Raw genomic sequence first — 22165 nt, 5'->3', positions numbered from 1 at the left:
TTTGGGAGAAGGAAACCTTTCTTCACATAAGGCAGCGTGTTCCGTTTCGCGCGTCGTTCCCCCGTCCGCCCATCGCCGCCGATATTCGCCGCATTCGATTCCGATTCGGATTCCTTCTTCACTTGCATCGCCAGGTGTTTGGATTCTTGGGCGTTTGGTGGAAAGCACGACGCTCTCCAGCGTGAGAATCGCAACATTTCGAGGGGTCCAGGAAGCTGCGCGGCAGCGGCGAGGGGCGAGAGTAAAGGAGGAGGAGTTGGAGGTGAATGTCAGTATCTGGATCCAAGAACAGCTGCCTGAGGATCATGAAATTATGGTATTTTACCCCGAGTTTCTCTAACTAAATATGCATGCGTTCGTATGTGTTGTCGTCTTATCTGGCTAAGCTGTCCGTGGAACTTGGATTTGTGACTGCAGAAGTCGGAAAGGGAAACATATGGTAGGATAAAACAAAAAGATAATTCATTCCTTTTCTGATTGACTGGATAGGAAATTGTGGACTTACTTTTGTGTTGGAAGAAAAATAGAATTTAATTCCTCTTCTGATTGACTGGATGGGAAATTGGAAGAAAATTGTTGACTTAAGTTTGTTATTAATGTGATCTCCTTGAAGTTGGAGTTTGATAAAAGGATTTGTTTCTTCTGAAATTTTAATGTTTTATCACCTGCATATAGAGTAAGAGAGTTTAAGTAAACCTCCGGTAATGCTGTATCATATCTTCAGGAGCAATCATGGGATGCTTGTGGGGTTACAGTTTGAATACTACAAGAGTGTTTTAGCCTTAACATTTCAGAAGTTACAATAGGATCATTGTGTGAAAGTTGTTTGAGCAGTATGCTATTCCTCAGAGATTATACATTGAACGAAAGATACTGTGAAGCTGCTCTTCAATGTTTACGAATACCAAAAGCACCATTGGAATATGCACGGAGCTTGTCTTGATCGAAAAGGGAAAAAAGGAGTTCTTGATAGGTTGGGTTCAATATCTCTTTCCAAGGATCTTGTGGTAAATCAGATTATAAAACGTAATTCTGGGAAGAGCTGAAAATGAACTACAAAAAGATAGCCGTTTTATCGTTCAACTCACTAGGTATACATCTTCTCCATTCCCTCCCTAACTGCCTTGTGCAAGTGACAGTATCAGAATTTGGATCACCCCGGCATTTACTTAAGCTAGTTTGATTTGCTCATACTGGAACTGACTCTATAAGCATCAATCATCTGTAGTTGATTGAAGATGTAAATGTTAAACGTTGTACTTTCTCTCAACCATGTCACAGGGCATTGCAGAAACAAGACGTGTCGCTGATCAACCAAAACCAAATTTCTTCAACTACTGCAAAATCTCTGAGACCTTGTTGAGGGATGACAAAGTGATAGCCATTGGAAAGGTAAGGACCATTAGGTCACTATTTACATCTTTTCTGTACTTGCTGCGTCTCTTATATAAGCTACTATTTATTTTCCGAACCATATATTTGTTATGACTTGTAAACTTTAATGCTGCAAGATACCCTCGTCTAGCTGTTATACACATTTTGGCAGATTAGATTTAGCAGGAAAAGATGGAAATTTTGCTAACGTCTCTCCTGGAGTCATCTTACCAGTTTTTCTCTTCACCTTTTTGTCATTCCTGTTATGCAATGTTTGCGGTAGGGTAAATGCTATATACTCTCTTTACTCATGGTTCCTAAAACCATAGATACAAATTCTATCATCACATTTTAGGGCTGCTCGACAAGGCTTTCAATTTTCTATTTCTTTTTTCAGTTCTTATTTTCCACTTAGGATAAAAGTTTTCCTCTGTTTACTCGCTTGTGTTTAGACTGCATAAATTCCCCTTGGTTGAAACTGAATGCATTTTAGCCTGTTGAAATTTATGGTTCTTCCACTAGTTTATGCTTCTTCCAGGATCTTTTATGAAAATTAGCTATACGGGCACACATGACATCTCAATGTATTGCTGCATAATTTTCCAGATTAGGCCTAGACTTACATATTTGGGGGCTATTTAGTTCTGGAAAACAACCTTAGTTTTCCAGAAAATCACCCTGTAGAAAATAGAAAATTAGAAAACATGTTAAAAATACAAAAACTTTCTAAATAGAAGATGGAAAATCTGGGTTTCAATTTTCCAAATTTGAACTCAAACTAGAAAATTCATCAAATGTCGATGAATTTTCCAATTTTCTCTCATTAAATTTTCATATTCAGAAAGCGTGATTTTCCAAAATATTTTCCCCCTTCCCTCCCTTTATCCATCTCTATTTTTTTAAATTATGTTTTATGCAAAGGAGTTATTTATCAGGAGAATTCCCAAAAAAAGAAACATAAAACTTAAAAAATTACGTTTACAGACAGATTCTGCCACCCAAAAATGAATCGATGAACTGATGTATCACCTTAGTTAGAAGATTAAACAAGTGATTATATCTTGAAATAATTGAAGCAACCACTCGCGACAGTATCATTGTGATTATGCCTAGAAAGAAATGTCTGTTTTCATGCCGATAATTTACAGTGATCTTTGTCTTAAATTTTTTGCTGTTGATTGTTAGATAACAGCCATTGGTGATGGTGAAAATGGTGGCAATGGATCAGACAAGGCAAAAGCTGTAAGCTAAGGTGACTTGTAATTGCCAGCAATGAGGAAGATTATAAGATGAAGATGAAGCTATCAGGTTCTAAGTTCAAGCAATGAACTTGCACGGGTCCGGGAATGGCTGCAGCTTCTTATTCATCATGGACACAGTTCTCTACTTTTACAGTTATAATACATTGATAAGCTTTTCTTTTTCAATGTATACATCATGAACATGAATAAGTATATACTTTTACATTGAATTTTTTTAAAAATTTTGGTTTCATCCAAAACATGATGTTTGATGTCATGAAATGTGTGTATTTACTTTGAAAATATATTTACTTGATCGAGCACAACATACTCCTTTCTAACCAAGTGAAGATCAATACACTGGCAATGATAATAGATATAAAATATATATACACACACATGCACTAGATAATAATAGACAAAAGAATTACATAATTCGCTACAATTTACTTATGTAGTTCTATTATAACAAAAATAAAAAATCATGTCAATTTTATACAGTTAACTTGATGGTAAGAGATTATATTATTTTTTTTAAATCAAATTTCAAACTTTTTTAAGAGTGATTTTACAGATAAATTTTTATTTATTTATTCGGTGCGCATTAATTTATGTGCTATTATATGCAATATTATTAAGTGTTACATATATATATATATATACATACTTGATTTGAGACACTTTCTAAGAACTTTTTTAGTTAAATGCTAAACTTGAACTGGGGGGAGAGAGAAGAAAAAGGGCAGCCACAACCACAATCCCCGCTGTTTTTGGGTTAGCACCATGTATATGTATAAACCCATGGCCCTGCCTCTTCGTTCTTTGTTTCTCCAAGTTGGGATTCAGCTTTTCTCAAACATTTTTTATCAGAGCAAGAGCCAGCGATCATGGGTCTCTCAGCGCAACATGGAAGAGTCACTGCCGAAAACTGCACCCAAGGTATGGTTACAAGGCAAAAAGTCACAAAAATGATCTGTTTGTTCGTAATTAGGAACCATTCTGTCAGATGTTTTTCTCTTCCCCTATATGATATTAGTCAGTTGTTTATGATTGAAATGCCTAACTAATGTTGTTTTTCTATTATTTTTTAGATTGGGTCAATACTGTGTGCATTCCAAAATTGTGCCATAAAATTGTCATCTTATAGTATTTTTACAAGATTTTTTGGCCTTGCAGTTGCATCATATTCATATGTTGGCGACTTTTCTAGAGTTGTTTACCAATTGTTGGGTTTGTGTGTAATATACCATAACTACAACATTTTTGCACAGAATCACCAGAATGATGTGGTCTGTAGGAGTATCATTCTTGCAAATGTGAGCCAATTTGGCAGTGTTTCGATTCTCAATGTATATGGTCATTAACAACTATTATGATGCAAGACATAACCTATAAAACAAATGTAATCTGACCTGTACCAACAGTGGAGCAGTTGATGCTTCGTGAGGGGTGATGCACTTGCAACCATGAAGGAAACCTGCTCCGGATGGTCTTCTGATGCTTAAATTAGAGTGAAGTAAATAAAAAAAAATGACTGAAATATTATGTTCAAAATAGGAAAGAAGACGTGAAAAAATATTTCTCCTTTGTACCCTTAATTATGGTGAGTGGCAATAAGATCCCATATCACTAGGATTCTAGAGTTTAGATGCTCTTGATTCAGGCATGATAAGGGTTGCCTTGATTATCTTCTTGATGATGTACTTATTACAATTTCGAGATATTAAGATAGTTATTTGGGGTCTACCTCGTACTTACCGTGATGAGATACAGTCGATGGCACTCACAGCTTATGTGTTAGGGTCTTATGCGTGTGTTTTCTTGGTAATTGGATCTAAGGTGTCTTTCTATCTACTTGTCAAGACTCAAGATGGTAGTGGCATAAGATTTCATGCAACATCAAGCTCCTTATTTCGTATGAAAATTTTGCGTAGAACTTTCTGTTTGGGTATTTTATATCATAATCCTTTAAGCAGAACATGCTAGTGTTGGTTTTGTTTTGGGCTCTAATCTTGTTGATCATATTCTTCAAGAATTACTTTTATTTGTTAAATAAGTTGAAATTATTCTCCATTCTGAATCAAGTTCATGAGAACTCTTTATTTGTTCAAAAGTTCTAAATATTGAATTGTGTTTCCAAATTTGTAGAAAGTGTTCGTCAGGGGCTCAAATCAGCTGTCATGACCGCAGTCATTGTCGCTGTGCCTACTGTATGTGGTTATCATCTTCATTTATATTCTTTCTACTCAATTTACCATTTTTTTAATTTTTTTAGTAAAAACACTTTACCCTTTCAATTTCAATCTTGGACTTTCACCACATTATACATTTTATTGTATATAAAAATGTTAATCTGTTATGTATATTCACCAAATTGATGTGCATTTCCATATATCTATATTTGCTTCAGTACTCTGTATCAGTGCTTGTTAGGCGGTCAGTCCATAGAGCCTTCTTAGGTCTGCTTTGGTTGTGTGAAGGAAACCATTTTTACTTCTATCAAGATTTTGAGGCAGCAGATTAACACCACAGCAATAATTCAACATATTTTTCATAAAGAAGATGAATTCACTAATGAACCCTTCAAATTTGGGTAGTTCCCTACTTTAGGGCAACCAAACAGGCCATGTGCATTGATCATGTTGTAAGATAAGAAATGCTTCCATCCATATGAGAACACTATTTTTCAGTTTTTTATTTTTTATTTTTTACCTTAAGTATGGAAAGAAAAGCTAGAAGTGTCCTTGGATTATATTTTTCTACTCTCCTTAAAGCTTTGGGTGAAAGAAAAAAATACAAATATTCAAAAAATAAGAGGTTCAATCATCATCGTCACCATTATTTATTGCACTTTATTCTAATTAAGTTGAGGTCATGGCACCGCATTTATAATGTTAATTGACTTCTAAAAAGTCACATTGGCAATACGAATTCACGCAAAAGAAGATAGGTTCAATCCAGTTTAAAAATAAAAAATAGAAAGATTGGTGCTAGACGAGATGAAGCTTTAATTGTTTTGAAGATTGGTTTTGCATGCTTTGTCTTTTGTCCCTATATATGGAAAACCAGATGATTTTATCTGTGTCTTATAATCTTTTACCCTCTTTATGTTAGTTGGTTGCGGTTAGGACGATTCCTTGGGCAAAGGCTAACATTAATCATACCGGTCAGGCGCTCATCATCTCAGGAGGTGAATTCAGAAAACCCATCATTTTGCTAACCATGTTCCTACCTTTCTAATCTGCCCTTTTCTATGATTTAGATGTATATAATCTGTCTTGCCATACTCCTCGATCAGAGTCGACTATGTCTCTGAATGACTCCAATAGCTAGCTCAATCACCTTAAACATACCAATTATCTTACGACTGTTCAAAATCTGTGTTTAGATATTCAAATGGGTTGCCTAAGTTTGACACCCATTCTCGTTTGCTCGATCATGTGCATGTCTCTTGTTCGATTCCTTTTCACCTGAATATAGATTTTTCTTGACCATTCTATCAATTGGTAATAACAAAATACCATCCGAATGATGTGTTAATTAGTAGCATTTCTGTAATTATGAATCATCTTGATGGTGTTTCCCTTCTAAATTTACGGTCATTAATGACTTGTGAGAACACGATTAAAATCATAAGGAGAGGCGGGAAGAACACCAATTTGGCAATCGAGACATCGTTGTTCATGACTAGAACTGTATCAAATGCTATGAATAAGGAAAAATCAATCGGTGTTTCCATGATTACCCGATAACCTTGGAGAAATAATTTTTGTGCTTTTATTGTGCAGCATCTGTGGCTGCATACTTCATCACCGCCGACAAAACAATCCTGAAAGCCGCGACGAAGAATGCTTCCTACGATAGAACTGCTTAGAATCCCGAATCTGATGAAGATCTGAGGGTAACTTCAATGTTAATGTGTTCAACTTAGTCTGTATATATGATGGGACTGGAGCTTGTTTTCCAAGTTGAATCAGTTTATGCAGTCTGTAGTACTACACATTGCTGATCTCTCTTTATGGCAACATAATAAATAAACTTGGTGCTCCTTTCAGTTATGATCATACATAATAGTCACTGGATGAGTTAGATTTTTTCTTTTTTGTTCTTCGTATTCAACTGGTTGAAAAAGAAAAAAAATGGCATCTTAGGGTATGGACATGCCCCGTACAAGAACACAGAAAACCACCTCCTCAGCAAGCGAGAAAACTAACAGCACAGACAAAACAAGAAAAACTGGAACAAGAACTTCACACTGGATCCGTAATCACAGGGCCTCCTGCACTAGACACCTGCTTGGCCTTCGCAAGAGCATTCTTCTTTTTCGTTTCAACTGGGACTTGAACTTCACAGGAGCATATTCAGAACCCAATCTCTCAGTTCTGTCGGATGAAGCATCCCCCTCCTCAACACGATCCCGTTTGCCCCTATTCTCTACAGCCATATCTGCCTCAACTAGACACTCCGCATCCACTAGAAAAAGCAGTTCCTTAGGAGAGCATAACCGATTTGCCAGCAACGCCCCCACATCACTCGGATGAACAGAAAGAGCCGTAGACGCATGCTCAACAATCGCCATCAACGACACAAGGGAAGAGGACTTCCTAACATTCTCCTTGCGTAGCTCACCCATGTCCGCAACCTTGACATTGAAAGGCTGATCTGACTGGACATCCTGTCTAGGCTGGCAAGGGCATCGGGCCAAAGGGCTGGCGAGGGCATCGGGCCAAAGGACGGCCAAAAACTCAATAATGGGAACATATGGAGGGAACCCACTAATACTCAACTGGTATCCTCAAAACAGTTTGAGCTCCCTGGTGCATTTATCAAGGCCCTGATACAGGTAAATAAACCTAGAGAATGTAGAGGACACATCCATCTCGACACACACCTTGGCAAACCCCAATCTAGTCCTATCCTCAGTCGTAAAAACAGCATGGATGGGGCACCCTAAAGCACTAGCGACCGTCACAATCCCTTCCTCGTCCCATCATTCCAACGGAATATTAAATATCTTGACTCATAAAAGAAGTGATGCGTGTGTCTCTTGGGACAAGTTCATACCCAAATCCCAAATTTTTAAGAGTAATGGACAACTCGCAAGGTGCCATGAACCGCCATCAAAAACTTTTATCATGTTGTCTTCACTATCAAACCAAAATAAGAAGCAACCAGAGTTATTTGAGATTACCTCCATGAGACCAAATCTTTGCCACATTCTCTTGGCTAGAGATTGCACCACCGAAACGAAAGGCGTTTCTCAATGAAGTGCCCAACCAATGTATAGCGCGCAGTAGTTCAAGCTCATCAAGAACCGCATCAAGGAACCGGACACTAGGACAAACCGCCATAGCAGACCGATCCGAGATCTGCAACTGACCCGACAATCTCGGACCGATCCCAGATCTGCAAGAGGCGCGAATCACCGGGGCGATTAGAATCACTGGTGGCCGCCGCCGGCTGCCTGGAAATCGAACTCCCTCGCTGCTTAGGATTGTATTTGTATGAAGAAGAATGTACATCAAGATGATCAAAACAGAACCCTAAATCAAGCCATTGACATTAACCAATCTTATATATATATATATATATATCACTTAACCACTGCAAAGGAATTAACTTCAAAAAGTTAAGCAGCCCTAAATCCCAATTGCCTTTCTTCGACAATGCAGACAAAACTGATCACACGCAGGCAAAACCATACATAACATATATAGTTTCAGAAAGAACTGTCACGAGCATTAATAATCTTCTCAGCCACCTTTTCTTTGATCTCTTCCAACTGTTTCTTCATCAAAACCAGTTCTTGAATATCATCACACCGATCAATCTGCAGAGCATGCAGCCACGAACTCATCTTTGTCGTGTTCATGGCGGCGGCAGAATCCTCTCGCCCAGTAGTAGTGTTCGCCAAGTACCGGTCCACGATGGCGCCGAAGGACGGGTCGCCGTGGGTGTAGGGGCGGCCGGCCGGCGAGAAGGCGAGGACGGCGACGCTGGCGGCGGCGAGGGAGTGGAGCTGGCCGGCCTTCTTGAACAGCCCCTGCCGCCTCTTCGAGAACGTCACCATTCTTTGCTGCTCCTTCTCCACTCTCTTGATCTCGATCTTCTTCTTCCCCGTCCCCATTGATTTTCTTCTTCCTATCTCCTTTCTTGATACACAAGCTTGGTTGCTTGTAGTTTAAGTAATAAGGGTACAAATACCTAAAATCCTTTCTTAATTTACGGTATTTGTAATTTTGTGTGTATATATATATAGGTTTAATAAGGGTACATTATGTCTAAGGGATCTGTCATCTAGCGTCTGGCACTACGTGGCACTCAATTGATGGACCCCACAAACCTTTGGCGACCGGTTGCTATGTTTTGCATTATTTTTATTATAAAATGAAAATAAAGCATTATAGTTTACAGTTTTAAATGTACAAAATTTAAGTAATGTAATGCTAAGTATTAAACCTATGTCATTTGTAAGGTGAAGTGGTGGTTACAAGGCTTAACTTTGTATGTTGTGGTGAAATTAGGGTGACAAGCTTTTCACATTAGCAGTAATTATGGCTCAAATTAAACATTTCTTAATAAGGGTCTTATAGTCATATCTAAATAAGATTGTTAAGCTCGTCGTTCTATCTTCTTTTATTTAAAAAAAATAAAAATTATAATTTACAAATTGTGATGCCTAGAAGTATTCGTATAAAATTTAATGAAAAAATAAAATTGATTAATCCCAAAAAGCATCGTGATTATAATGACTTTTAGTCTTAAATTGAACCCAAAATCATAGATAAAAGGGGTTACATCCCTCTAACCCTTACAGATAATGTACATATCAAAAGCTAGCTAAAGCACAAACCTTTTATTCATGACATCTATTTGTTAAGAGAGATGAAATTTTTTGTCAACCAGAGTGGATCATGCAATGGACATCTGTTTCTTGGAAGCGAGTAGAATGAATTCATTAATGTTGAGAAAACAATAAGAAAACCCAAAACCCCCTATCCATGTTTGGTATCATATCAGAACAGGCAAGTTCAGGACCGTAAACAGGTAAAACAGACTTAGAGACAAAAGATATTGAGAGAGAGGCCACCGGCGATTTGGCTGGGGAAGATGGATGAGGCGAGCCCGTCGCTATCTATCTTTGCACCTTTCCTATGGAGTGTAGATATACTGAGACCGACACCACACTGTTTCACATTCAAAAGCTGCCGGTTAGTTCAGTTGGAAGGACTTATCCCTATCACGAACACAGTGCGAACGCAATTCGTGGGAAATCGAGGAACAAATGAATGAACATCAAACTTGTACTAGTATATAGCAGATAATGAGCAAAAGCCTAGGATATATTGTGGGCCCTCCCTAGAAGTACTTACGTTGAGCCAAGGAAAAAGGCAAGGGAGAGATGAAACCCAAATAGAAACACGGAAACAACTGCTGTCAGCAGCATCGCCACTGATGTAGAATACACCTGTGAGATTGATTTATTTAACTAAATGAGAAGACAATAATTGCAAATCACAGAATGCATAGGGAACCAAAAATAAATCCATCGCATCCAGGTATCCAAGCACATTTAATGACCTGGGTCTCCAAAATCAGCAGATTAAAGTAGCAAGGTTTTCATTAATGCTACGAGGATCTACACTTATCTGAGTTGTATGAAGTGGAAAGGGCAAGGTGATGTCATATACCTATGTATCTGTAAGTTTTACTTTGCAAAGTGAATATATCTGTAACAACCTTATGCACATCAAAGCATGGAGGAATGTTGGACAAATTCTTGGTAACAAGAAATGATTTATTTGTTTTTTGGGTTTCTATGTTGAATGCCTCTAGGAAACCCATACCTGTGACGTGTACTCATATCTCATGGTTCCTTTCCCTTGGCCTTTAAAATTGGATTATGATTATACATAGCTCGGTAACAATATATCAAGAACATCAACACCAAGCCTTAATCTTATTAAGTGGGGTTAGCTACATGGATTTTAGTTCGTCAATCATCTTCTCCTCCTCCATCAGAGTTGTGCATCATTTCTGAAGTACATAAAACTATTGTTACACCAATATGAAAACAATGTGCAACAGCAGTTATTCCTGGAAACAAAAATTTTGAACATGATAATTGATATCAAACAGCTCATAAGTGTTCTCTTGGCACTCAAAAAGTATTAATTTTTAGTTTCAACAACCCAAAAAATGCTGGAATATACTCCAGAAATCCTTCTGTAAGTTGTAAGATAAGGGAACAGAAAACTGTATGAAATCACCAAGCTGAGGTGACAAAAGCTATTTCTTCCAGCCAACATGTCTTAGTTCTAGTGCTATAAAAAAGAGTGAATATAATAGACAACAAGCATCATTTAACACAGAGTACGAAAAAAGTATGTGAACTAGTATGTTATGAGATAATTCATGGTAATATTCAACCGCACCTTCACAATATTGTCAGCATACTTCATGACCATTGACACGGCAATGCCACTGCATGTATAAATATATTAATTTCTACCGGAGGAAATAAAAAATTGATGTTAATTGCATATTGACTATAGCATTACAGAACATGAACAATTTCCACAGCATATTTTGCACATCTTGCAGTCTTCCTAAAATAATTTTCAACAATAAGAAAGGAAAATAAAAGATGTCAATGTTATAATATAACATTCAATGTTTAAGCCCATAGTTTGGAAGCCTTCAAATGTTTTCATGCCGGAAATTAATTGAATCAATTGGGAGCATGAGTCACCTGAAAATGACTGGAGTTGATTTTACTATGAAGTTATCAGCAGGAAACAACCAAGAAGGAATGGCAGTGATTGGGTTTGGACACCTTCCCCTATCCTTGTCTAGCATCCCTATTGCTCTCCCAGTCCCCACCAGATAGGTATAGCCTCCATCTCAATCTCCATTAGGCAATGGGCATTCATTAGATGCCCATTAACTGGCCAATTTATGGCAATAGCAAGGGTGCTGATGAATCTGGGTAGACATGGGAATTGATCTAAATCAAGATGATTGTGTCAGTTTGGTTTGGGATTTTTTCCAACTTGATTTATTTCCAGTCCCATTTTTTGGATCTAAATGATATCGGACCAAGTCCGAGTTAGACCATTGGTTCTACCAACCTAATCTAACCAACTTATATAAACAATATCAAAGTCATGTTGCTTATTAATATGTTTTTTTGGCTCCTCTGTTTTTCTTGTGGTTGCTTTTTTGTTTTCAGAATTTATGTTAAAATAGGTCCTACGGATTGTAAAATTTTGGTGTGCCGCAAGTTTTGTATTATAAAATTTTGATATGATTATATAGATTTAGGAACCAAGACCCAACTCAATCAAACTTGAATTTAATTAGGTTGGATTGGTTTGGTTTTGCTTTGTGATTGGGTCAGTTTTAAGTCCAAAACTTCAGATCTGATCATGATTGGTTAGGATTTATATTTATATAATTCCCAAATCAACCCAACCCATGAGCACCCCTATTAGCAAGAGGAACGCACTTTTTTTTTTCTTTTTTTGGGTGGGGAGGAGGGGGGGACTTATAAGGAACACTCTCTTGCTATAGGAAACCATCAAGAAAAATTTATGTATTGCCTTCCCCACTCTTCTACAAAAGGGGAATCATAAAATGTAAAACAAAATTACAGAACCAAAAAAAAAAAATCATGGCTATGTTTGTAACTTGGGCTTGTGGAGGAAAAGAAAGAAAATTAAAACAATAGAAAAAGTAAAGGAAAATTATAGAAACAGTAGAAAAAACCAATCTGAATATCTGGACTGACAAAGCTTGAAGCAAGATCAGAATATATTTGTAGATACGAAATATTTTGTCCTAGAGAACTAAGTCTCATTCGAAACTGAAAATTCAGAAGTAGCAATAAGGTAAGTTAGAGGGACTATATCAATCAGTGATCTTACCTTAGAGCATGGTTAAGAATCATCAGAGTTGTAATCAACGAATATCCATGGAAGAACCCCCTGGAAGAGAAAGTTTACTCATGAATTCATTTAAGCACCATTACATGAGAACTACACTGATCAAGTAATAAATTCTAGACGGCCAAACTTGTCAAAGGCATATTGAATCCACTAGCCTATGAGGGTCGGGCACACTCACACACAATAGCAGATGGGGAAAGAGGAGTCAACAACCACCCCTTTTTAGTTTTTAGTTATAAGAGTCAAACATCTAGGCTTTGTTTGTCTTTTCTAAAAGTTTTAGGGCAACAAATGTAGAAATTAAGGTAGTGAAATAAACCTAAGCAGAACCAGTATGATCTGACAGAACTCCCAACCACACCCCAAAAAAGTGCGGGAAATACAGGTATATTGTTAAAAAAAAAAAAAGGCATGAATACTAGGCCTGCGTTGATGAGGGTCTTAGTTATCACCTAAATCATTTAACATAATATTTAAATTACAATCAGAAGATCACGTGATGCAAAGGGTTAAAAGCAAATCCAAAATTTTGTAGAGGTCAGGTTATCATGGTCTGATACAAGAGCTGACAAGCACAGAAAATTCTGGGAATTACTTGTTCGCAACAGCATCAAAATCTTGAATCAATATTGCAATTGCATTGAAGCCCATTCCACAAACATATAACCAGAAGTTCTGTACATTTATGTTCCTTGAAGGCCGTTTTTTAATTATAGCCTGCAGGTTAAAAAGCAAACTCTATAAGAATGACAACATAATACTTGGTTGAGATGTCCAACTAATTTCTTCTGCATCAAAGATCCTCTCAAGTGAATTCTAACCATACGCAAAACTGGAATCAAACCAGAACCTGATCAGATTTATTTGTTGGGCAATTCATTTGAGCACTAGTCATGCTTAAACATGAACTGCAGTTGCAGAAAACAAAAGGCAAGACACATGCTTAAATTTTTTTACCTCTGTGTAAACTCCTGCAAAACCACTTAGAAGGGCCATAACCTGCATACAAATTACAGAATGTTACAGGACAATGTATGAAGAAACAAAAGAAACAAGCTTTTCTATTCAATTTGGTGAAATCAAACTTCAATATATCAAAAAACTCACAATGGCCATCACCCAACCTTGCAAAGGAGTTTGAAGTACTCGATCAGAACTGCACAAAACATACCATTCCGTAAGAAAAATCTAATAGACAGCAAAATGGAATTCCAGGTGATAAAGAATTCAAAACTACAAGAGAAACAATATTTGTCCGCCCTTGAATATAATTAGGTTAATTATGAAACTGACACAGAATTTCAAATCACTGAAGAAATAACTTCAAGTAAAAGGAGGACATCAGTGGTTCAAAATTTCCAACTTTTCCTTCCCCATTTGGTCACAAGTTGCGTTTTATATTATGCTTACTCAACATATATGCAAGTCCAACTGAACCATTTGACAACAACCTAAAATGGATTTTTATGAGCAATGTACAACACGGGCTAGAAACAAAAATGTATTAGAAAACTCTGAAGTAAACAAATTCTGAAAACCCCTCACGAGAACCATGAAAAGATGATAAGAATTGCTCTTACGAAGAATTAAGCTGTGCCGTAGTGCATCCTGCACATAATAACACAAATGCAGCCCATTGAATCTCGCTTAACCTGAAGAAAAGTAACGAGTAAAGCATAATGAGAGTCTCAATGTCCTGTTGGTTTAGGGCTTCTTCTTAGTTAAACCTTGAATTTTAATTGTTCTTTTTTCTTTGGAACTACTCAGATTAGCATCATTTGCTGAATTTAATTCTCACTCATGGATCCTTCTATTAACTCTTTACACTCCTGATTATGCAAAATAAAATTGATAAGAAAATTTAACAGAAAGGACAAATATATTGTACTAGTTCAAAAAAGTTTCCCGCTCTCTTTTTATGTGAAGACTACGAGTCCTACAGCAAATAAGAGGACTCACTTCTTCTTAAGAATAATCTGGTACAACACACCAGTGCTAATGATATTCAGGTTCTTCAGTATCTGATACCCTGGGGCATCCACATAAGCAAAGATGTAATACTGCCAAATACATTCATGTGATTTAGAAACTACCAAGAGTGAAACCACTGTGGACCATGAAAATGTGTGTGTCCAGGTGTGTAGGATGAAGAAGAAAAAGAAACCAAAAAAATAAATAAACATACCTGAAGCAAATTTTTGATGAGGTAAAGGGCAGCAGGTATTGGGTAAACACTAACTTCATCCCAAGTTGTACTCAACCTAATAGAAGCAAGGAGTTCATAGGAGAACAGTTCCAGTCAAAGCATGATTCAGATACTACTGAAGGACGATACTGGTTACCAAAGTTGAAGAACCAAGAAGAACAAAAGCAGTGCCCGATTCCAGGAATATGAACCTAGGGCTCTGATACCATGTTCAAAAGTGAACTAGTAATCCAATATATTATCTCAGGGAAGCATTCCCGAAATATATACAATTGGTAGATGAAGAATAGAACAGAATGTTAATCTCTAAAATAGGAAATTTCCTAAACCTAAGTTCCTATTGTTGTTGCTCAACTACCACAATGAATTTAGGTATGGGAGATCATCAAAGGATGGCACAAGGGTGGCTTATCCGGATGATGGGCGACTCTCTGGAGTGATGGATGACTCTCTCAAGGTGGAGTGACAGTGATGGATGACCTCCCGGGGTGGAATAATAGTGATGAGTGACCCCTTCAAGTGATGAGTGGCCTCATCCATCACTATACATAGGGGAGTCCTCCCCCCCGCCCCCACCCCCCACCCTCCAATTGAGATACGCCATCTCTCCCACACATTTCTTTCTTGCGTTCAAGTATTCCATACTTTCAAGATGCTAACTTAGGCATTAGAGGGTTTGCGTCGGGATCTTCACCTGCGCCCCTATCCGATTTTCTTTCCAAACAGTTCATCCATCACTTGGAGGGGTCACCCATCATTGTCATTCCACCCCGATAGAGTCAGCCATCACTATCACTCCACCCCGAGAGAATCATCCATCTCTCCAAAGAGTCACCCATCATCTAGATAAGCCACCCTTGTGCCATCCTTTGACGGTCTCCCATACCTAAATTCATTGTTGTAGTAGAGTAACACCACCTATAATTGAGTCTACTGAAATTAGGAAACAAAGAATGGAAAGAATAAACTGAATCAAATCCGTAACAGCTTGTAATATAATCGACCAAAAATATAGTTTCCTAGGAAAGGAAACTGTATCTTCTAACAATATACATATATATATATATATAGAGAGAGAGAGAGAGAGATGAAATCCAGTTACCTGTTATCATCAGTAACACCTTCTTTTCTCCAGATTCTTACTAAGGCTGCAAGTGACAATGCGCATTTCAAAGCCTCTACCTAATTCCAAAAGAATGAAAAGCAACTTCAAATTCAATTAAGCATCATTTGATCACCATCATATCCAACCATAAGCTGATTATTTACAGTAATAGCTCCAAAGACAAATTTCACTTCATTTTCGTTATATATTCCCAAATGGAGTTATTATTTCCTAACCAAGAAGTTTGCAGTAGTAACACTGTACTCATATTTTCCAGCTCTCTTGGACCAGACAATCAATATTGCCTGTGAACTTGTAAGAAAAGTCAATGCAAGTGTAACAATTGACCTGCAACAACAAAAGAATTTCTTGAATAAGTATTTTTGTGTAATTTAGCCAATACAGATTATCCATTTAGAATTGAGTGATAGATCTTACTTGCGCTTCCACTTTGACCGTTCACTGGGGCTGCCTCCTAAGCTGGCCATGTTAGGGACTGCAAAGTTACAGCTATTATGAGCAACAACTGTAGATTGAAATCAGAAGAATGATAGGTTACCCATTGAGCTGGTACACCAACTCCAAGGTTGATGCCTCAACAAAAACATACCACTCAAAAGAGGTTTCCCACGTGGGTTCTCTATATCATCAACAATGGCACCCCCATCTTTATCCTAAAAATTCCACATATCAGTGGGAACACAAGGGATGAGCTAAATATGATAAAATTTTAACCAGCCCAAAATAGACAGCATTCCAAAAGGAGCAACAGACACAATTCAAGAGAAAAAGACCAGAGATGGACACTGATTTCTTGATGATAAAAATAAAATAAAATTGACAAGAACACCTTGAAATTTGAGAACCAAAAGGCTGAGCAACTTGGAAACAGTACAAGAGTTGAGGAAATTAAAGAAATTGACAAAAAGTAACATGAGCAAATGCATTTTGAAAATTAGAATGCCATGCAGGCAGATCACGTTAAGGAGTAAGGAGAGTTGACATGGCATTCGTGTGCACCTATGTTTCAAGCAAAACATATGAATCACAATAATTAGTTGCAATAGGCAAAACAAATAAGATCCAATCAGCCCAGAAATAAAAGTCAACCAAATTACAAAAAGGAGCTAGCAAGAGTACTGAATTGAGCTGGAAAGAAGATTTCAGACAATCAAAATGGACATGTAAGCAGAAATGAATGAACTGGGAAGAGATATAACAACAGACAAATAAAGCAGAAGAAGATATGGTATTGGTAGGCAAGGTAGCATAAGGTTAGTACGCTTGCTTCAATGAGTAGATCATAGAAGATTGCAAAAGTTATAGCAATACCTGATCTTTAATTTTTCGATACTCCATTGTAGTGAATCAGCTCAAAGTTTTTCCTTGCTGTGAAATCTCTCTCTCTCTCTCTCTCTCAGAGAATACCCTTCCCTTATTCTGGTTCTGAATAATCTGAAAGCAAATAGGAAAAGGAAGAGGGAGAGAGAAAACAAGTAAATAAAAGTGGAGGAAATGGGAGATTTTGCTGAAGTGAATGCAGAATCATGCAATGCTTGGTGGTAATAGGAATGGCAATAGGGCTGGTTTGTACCATGGACCCCTCCTCATGTCCCCATCCCAACATGCCCATTCCCACCCTTGTCCTTGTCCCCATCATGTTTGGTATTTTGTTTAATTCTCGAGCACCCATCAAATACCCATACCTAATAAGTTCATACAGAGAAATAGAAAATATTATTATATTATTGATGAGGAAACTCCCCTGCCTGTAAGTTATTGCCACATGGCCCACTCTAAGGGCTCCAGATGGTCCTTGAAGCTGAGTAGGTTGACCCTGCAATACTATCAGCTCGAAGCACACCAAGCCCTCCCTTCCGAAGATACATGCAAGCCACCAAATCAATGGCCCAACAGTTCCCGGAAGAAAAAAATCTGGAAAAGGGAGATTGGGCCAAAACCTTTTCCAAAATGGCAAAGAGAATTTCTTCTGAACATCCAGATGCAGAGCCCTGTGAATTTCCAGGATCCCCACTCAAAAGGAGGGATTTCCCCATCAGAAAAATGGGTTGTGGATCCTAAAACAAAAACCTCAAAAATTGATCCCAAAAAACATGACTACCCTAGTTCACAGCTTAGTTCTTCCTTTTCTTCTACACTCTCATTTTTTGTTAGCTCATGCATGTCTTCTAATTTAAGAACCAGAGTGTCTTTTTGAGGAAAGCCCTCAACAGTTCTCACAACAGGTACTTGGAGGATTCCCCACAAGGCCCAAACCAATGGAGAAGACTGTGGAACTAGGCTGCACCTGCTGTGATTAGGGCCTGCGCCCTATCTGACCGTATTTCTTGCTATGATGTCCGACATTATCAATTAAATATATCATTGCATTATATTATACAAAATATAATATATATTTACAATTATATTATTTTAACATATGTTTATATTATAATTATATTATTACAATTAAGTTTACCACTCAACTAAACTTGATAAATCCAACCCACTTCACCTCAACTCAACTCATTTTTGACACTCAATCCCAAATGGAGCCTAAGAGGGTATAGGCAGGTCGAGTCGAGTGTACCTGTCATCTGTTGCCATCCCTACTGGAACATTTATGAATATGCTTGGGTGAACACTCATGATCATGACATTACTAAGAATACTTCATGCTAATGAGATCATGCTAAGGTTATATATGTAGCTTTAGGACCAAACAAACTAAATAACCTATGCTCTAATACCAATTTTTTGTCACAACCCAACCCTGGGGGCCATCACCAGTGAAAATCCCTATGTGGGATATAAGCCCACTAAAAACCTGCAAACCTCTCACTCTTAACATGTAGAAACTAATACCATTACTATACATTATATACTGAACAACAACCAACAACAATATTATCATCTAGGTTGCACAGAAACGGAAATGGGGAAACACATAAATAAAAAAATATAGGGGACTTTTTGTAAATATATTTTTAAATATAAAAAATTATAAAAAATAGTTATTCAATCTAAAAATAAACATAAATTCCATAATATATTCAAACAAATTCCAGAAAAAATTAAGAATTTTAAGTTAGAGACGGAAAAAATTTCATTTCTATTCGTGGAAGGAAATGTGTTTCTACATTGGAAATACGTTTTCAATATTTTCCTAATATTACGAAATAGCCACGAAACGTTTCTGAAATTGCAAAAGTAGCCAAGGAACATTTCTTGGTGTTTCGGAAACGCCGAAACGGCACCCCCAAGAAGTTTCCATGCATCATAGGTCATCATACACTGAATGGACATATCAAGTCAAAATGATCCAAACTGTACATCATACTCAAAATCTACGAAAATAGCATAAAGTGTTAAAAGATGCCAAAGTCAAAGCGCATAGCCTGCCAAAAATATTGGTTGCTCAAAAGTGTCAAAAGATCTCTCAAGGAGTAAATCAAACAATGATATCAGACCCCTCACCCTGAATCTGATCCCATGACCCTTCTACGAGAAGCAGCAACGGATTCCTCTCATATGCTAGGCTTAGTTCAATTCCCTAAACACCGACCTAACATGTATAGGAAACATTTCCATTCTCAAGACCCACACTGATGTATTCCAATATTATTTTCTTGTTCAGAATTTCCATTTTCTTTGGCTTTGGGACACTTTGCCATTTGATTCTTAAGTTAATTTAGCCCTTTGGAACACCCAATGTAATGGCATTAAACATGGTCATTACTTAAGATAGTTTCTTGACTTGCTTATGACCTAATATGAAGCACTTGGATGATTCTTACATGCCAAACTGGCCTAGCCATTTTAGGGACAAATTTCCAGGAACATCAGTGTGTTAAACCCTCCTCCTTTACCAAGTTGTTTGACTTGGTTGGGCATGCTAACTGTTCTCGAACTAAATCAAGTGTAAGGTCCAGTTTTCCCCTGTTTTGTTCATTAACCAAGGCCAGCCACTCACCTACAAAATGGCTACACTCCTTATATATATGCACCAATTTAGTCTATAATTCAATCCTATGCAACTAATACCGACACATGTAATTTAGAGACATTTTTATGCATTTCCATTGAATTACAATATGCATTGCATACCTTAGCATCCACTAAGCACAATTTGACATCTTTCAAGCAATGTACAGTGTCCTACTCATTTATATAGTTTTAGAGACCAAATCTGTAACTTTTATAAAAGACATTTACATCAAAAGCTTGTGTCCAAAATGTTTTCATCACTTAGCCTATCAAGGCCAAAAATATCATAATCTAGTCTATTACAAATTTCATGTATCACTATTTACATACATGGCAAACTTTAGCTAAAGACTCACCATACATGCCCAAATATATATGCAGGAAGTCTCCCAAAATGCTATAAACATGCTACTAACACAAAATCTATTGCGACAAGCATGACACTTTATCAACTATACCCAAAGGTCTTCAAATTCCCAGTCAAGCTCCATTAGGCAAACCCAAAACATGTCAATCTGTGAGGAACGTCTAGATATATGGAATGAGCTAAGCTCAATGAGATTATCGTGCCATAATATACTAAAATTCAATCCAAAATATGCTTTTACGTGTAATCAGATAACCATTGTGACCATATGCAAAAAGAATTTCATATGGCATTGAACAAAAACATTTCAAAATAGGCTAGCCACTTAAAAACTATTTCAAACATGATATGAGTAACCCTTTGAAATGCCAATGCATGAGTTTCAACCCTCCCGAATCCAGGTTTCAGGTTCCCTCTGACAAGTAAAGCAACTTACTCATCATCAAGCTTAACATGGCCTCAATTCAATTTTTCAAGCACACGTACAGGGTCGTACCTGAGATTTTTGAGCCCTGAGTCGAAATGTAAAAATAGGCCCCTAAATCGTAATGTACATTTAAATTTTATTTTTCATAATAAAACATCAAAAATAAATAAATATTCATATCATATCAAAAAAATAAAATAAAAAATTTAACAATTTTAGCATGGACAATTCAAATATTCAATCACAATTAACAAATCTCAGCCACAATTAACACATCTCAGCCACAGTAATTCCTAACTAAATGAAGTAGTCAAGTAACAATTAGCAAGAAACCTAAAGTCATAATTCCTAAGCTCATTATAGGTGTTAAATTAGGCAAAATAAAATAGAAATACACATTAAATAGAACATAATCGAATAGATTAACTTACCTCTAGTCTCTTGGTCTCTAGAGTATGAAGGGATGCCCACTGGCCACTGCCTGGCTGCCAAGAACAAGAACACAACACCAAAGATTGAACCAAAAGATTTTTCTGTCACTGGTATTGAATTTGAACCCGAACAGAACACAACACCAAAGATTGAACCAAACCTCAAAGATTGAACCAAAGTGTCCCAATGGCAATGCAGAGAGGCGAGCGACCCAGTCACCCAGCGAGAGCAAGAGTTAGAGAGTCAGATCCAGTAGCCACAGATGCGACCTCCCCAGCTTCCGACCGAGAGGCGAGGGCGAGGGCGAGGGCGAGGCAGCGAGCGAGAGGCTACAGCGAGGGCGAGGGCGAGGGGTGTGCAATCGCAGAATCCACCCTCTTCGTCACTGACGCAGAAACAGAAATCCCAAGTGAAATCTGCCCGAGTGGTGTGCAATGAGGCTCTTCCCGAGTTAGAATGTTGTTATTTTTGCTCCCTTTCACGCATTTCGTTTCTAATTTTCTGCATATTGCACAAGCACCCCAACTATCTTTCCACAAAATTACGCATGAAACTTCAGTTTCATTCCATTTAACCCCACCCACGAGCATATTTAATTAATACGCAGGCCGCTTAAATCCCATTCAATATCCCTGGAACCCCAAATAAATAATTAAATACTTCATGTATCCCAACAATTATTTTCTATCGAGGGTTTTAACTTTAAAATGTCCTAAATTATCTTCCTACCATAAACAAATTTACTTTTGGTCATTTTATTCATTCATTATGACCTTAAATCTGAAATATTATATTATATATAAAATATAACAAAAATTACAAAATGAATCATATAATCATTATTATCATTACTATATTTACAATTATGAAAATTAAAAGTAAACTTGTAAGCAAAGAAATATAAAGATAGTTTTAAGTCCGTTTACATTTTTTTTCTATTTTTAAAATTTAATTTAATTTTTAAATATTCAAATCTATATTTTTACTTTTGTACTTTTATTTTTTTTAATCTGTTTATTTAAATTCTTTTTAATTTTAATTACATTCTTAAACTTAAATTTTTGAATCAATTTAACACC

The 22165-nt window shown here is 37.0% G+C and overlaps 3 protein-coding genes across 4 annotated transcripts; 1 reads left to right on the top strand and 2 right to left on the bottom strand.

Moving 5' to 3' along the window:
- The first annotated feature begins 16 nt into the window (after positions 1-16).
- On the top strand, positions 17-6686 carry LOC127813158 (early nodulin-93-like). The gene is made up of 6 exons (XM_052353962.1): positions 17-316; positions 1282-1392; positions 2560-3554; positions 4764-4825; positions 5730-5805; positions 6404-6686. Exons 3-6 carry the CDS (start codon positions 3503-3505, stop codon positions 6487-6489), a joined length of 276 nt encoding a protein of 91 aa, XP_052209922.1. The 5' UTR covers positions 17-316; positions 1282-1392; positions 2560-3502; the 3' UTR covers positions 6490-6686.
- Positions 6646-9326, bottom strand: LOC127813157 (agamous-like MADS-box protein AGL61). Its single transcript, XM_052353961.1, has one exon. The coding sequence runs from the start codon at positions 8740-8742 to the stop codon at positions 8335-8337; it is 408 nt and encodes a 135-aa protein (XP_052209921.1). The 5' UTR covers positions 8743-9326; the 3' UTR covers positions 6646-8334.
- Positions 9327-9452: 126 nt separating this feature from the next.
- Positions 9453-21526, bottom strand: LOC127813156 (CMP-sialic acid transporter 4-like). 2 transcript variants are annotated; one of them, XM_052353959.1, is made up of 17 exons: positions 21247-21526; positions 21086-21139; positions 17206-17328; positions 16484-16547; positions 16312-16369; positions 16110-16221; positions 15871-15950; positions 14748-14823; positions 14522-14622; positions 14143-14214; positions 13670-13718; positions 13520-13561; positions 13158-13279; positions 12542-12601; positions 11051-11099; positions 9989-10083; positions 9453-9802 (listed from the first exon to the last, which is right to left on the bottom strand). In XM_052353959.1, exons 3-17 carry the CDS (start codon positions 17230-17232, stop codon positions 9751-9753), a joined length of 1059 nt encoding a protein of 352 aa, XP_052209919.1. In that variant the 5' UTR covers positions 17233-17328; positions 21086-21139; positions 21247-21526; the 3' UTR covers positions 9453-9750. The 2 variants fall into 2 exon arrangements, with proteins under 2 accessions (XP_052209919.1, XP_052209920.1); XM_052353960.1 differs by having other exon boundaries at positions 21086-21135.
- Positions 21527-22165: the final 639 nt, after the last annotated feature.

Source organism: Diospyros lotus, chromosome 11 (assembly GCF_014633365.1).
Source record: "Diospyros lotus cultivar Yz01 chromosome 11, ASM1463336v1, whole genome shotgun sequence".
Classification (NCBI taxonomy): domain Eukaryota; kingdom Viridiplantae; phylum Streptophyta; class Magnoliopsida; order Ericales; family Ebenaceae; genus Diospyros; species Diospyros lotus.
Note: the sequence above shows the minus strand (reverse complement) of the source record. Positions and strands in the feature narration are given on the sequence as shown.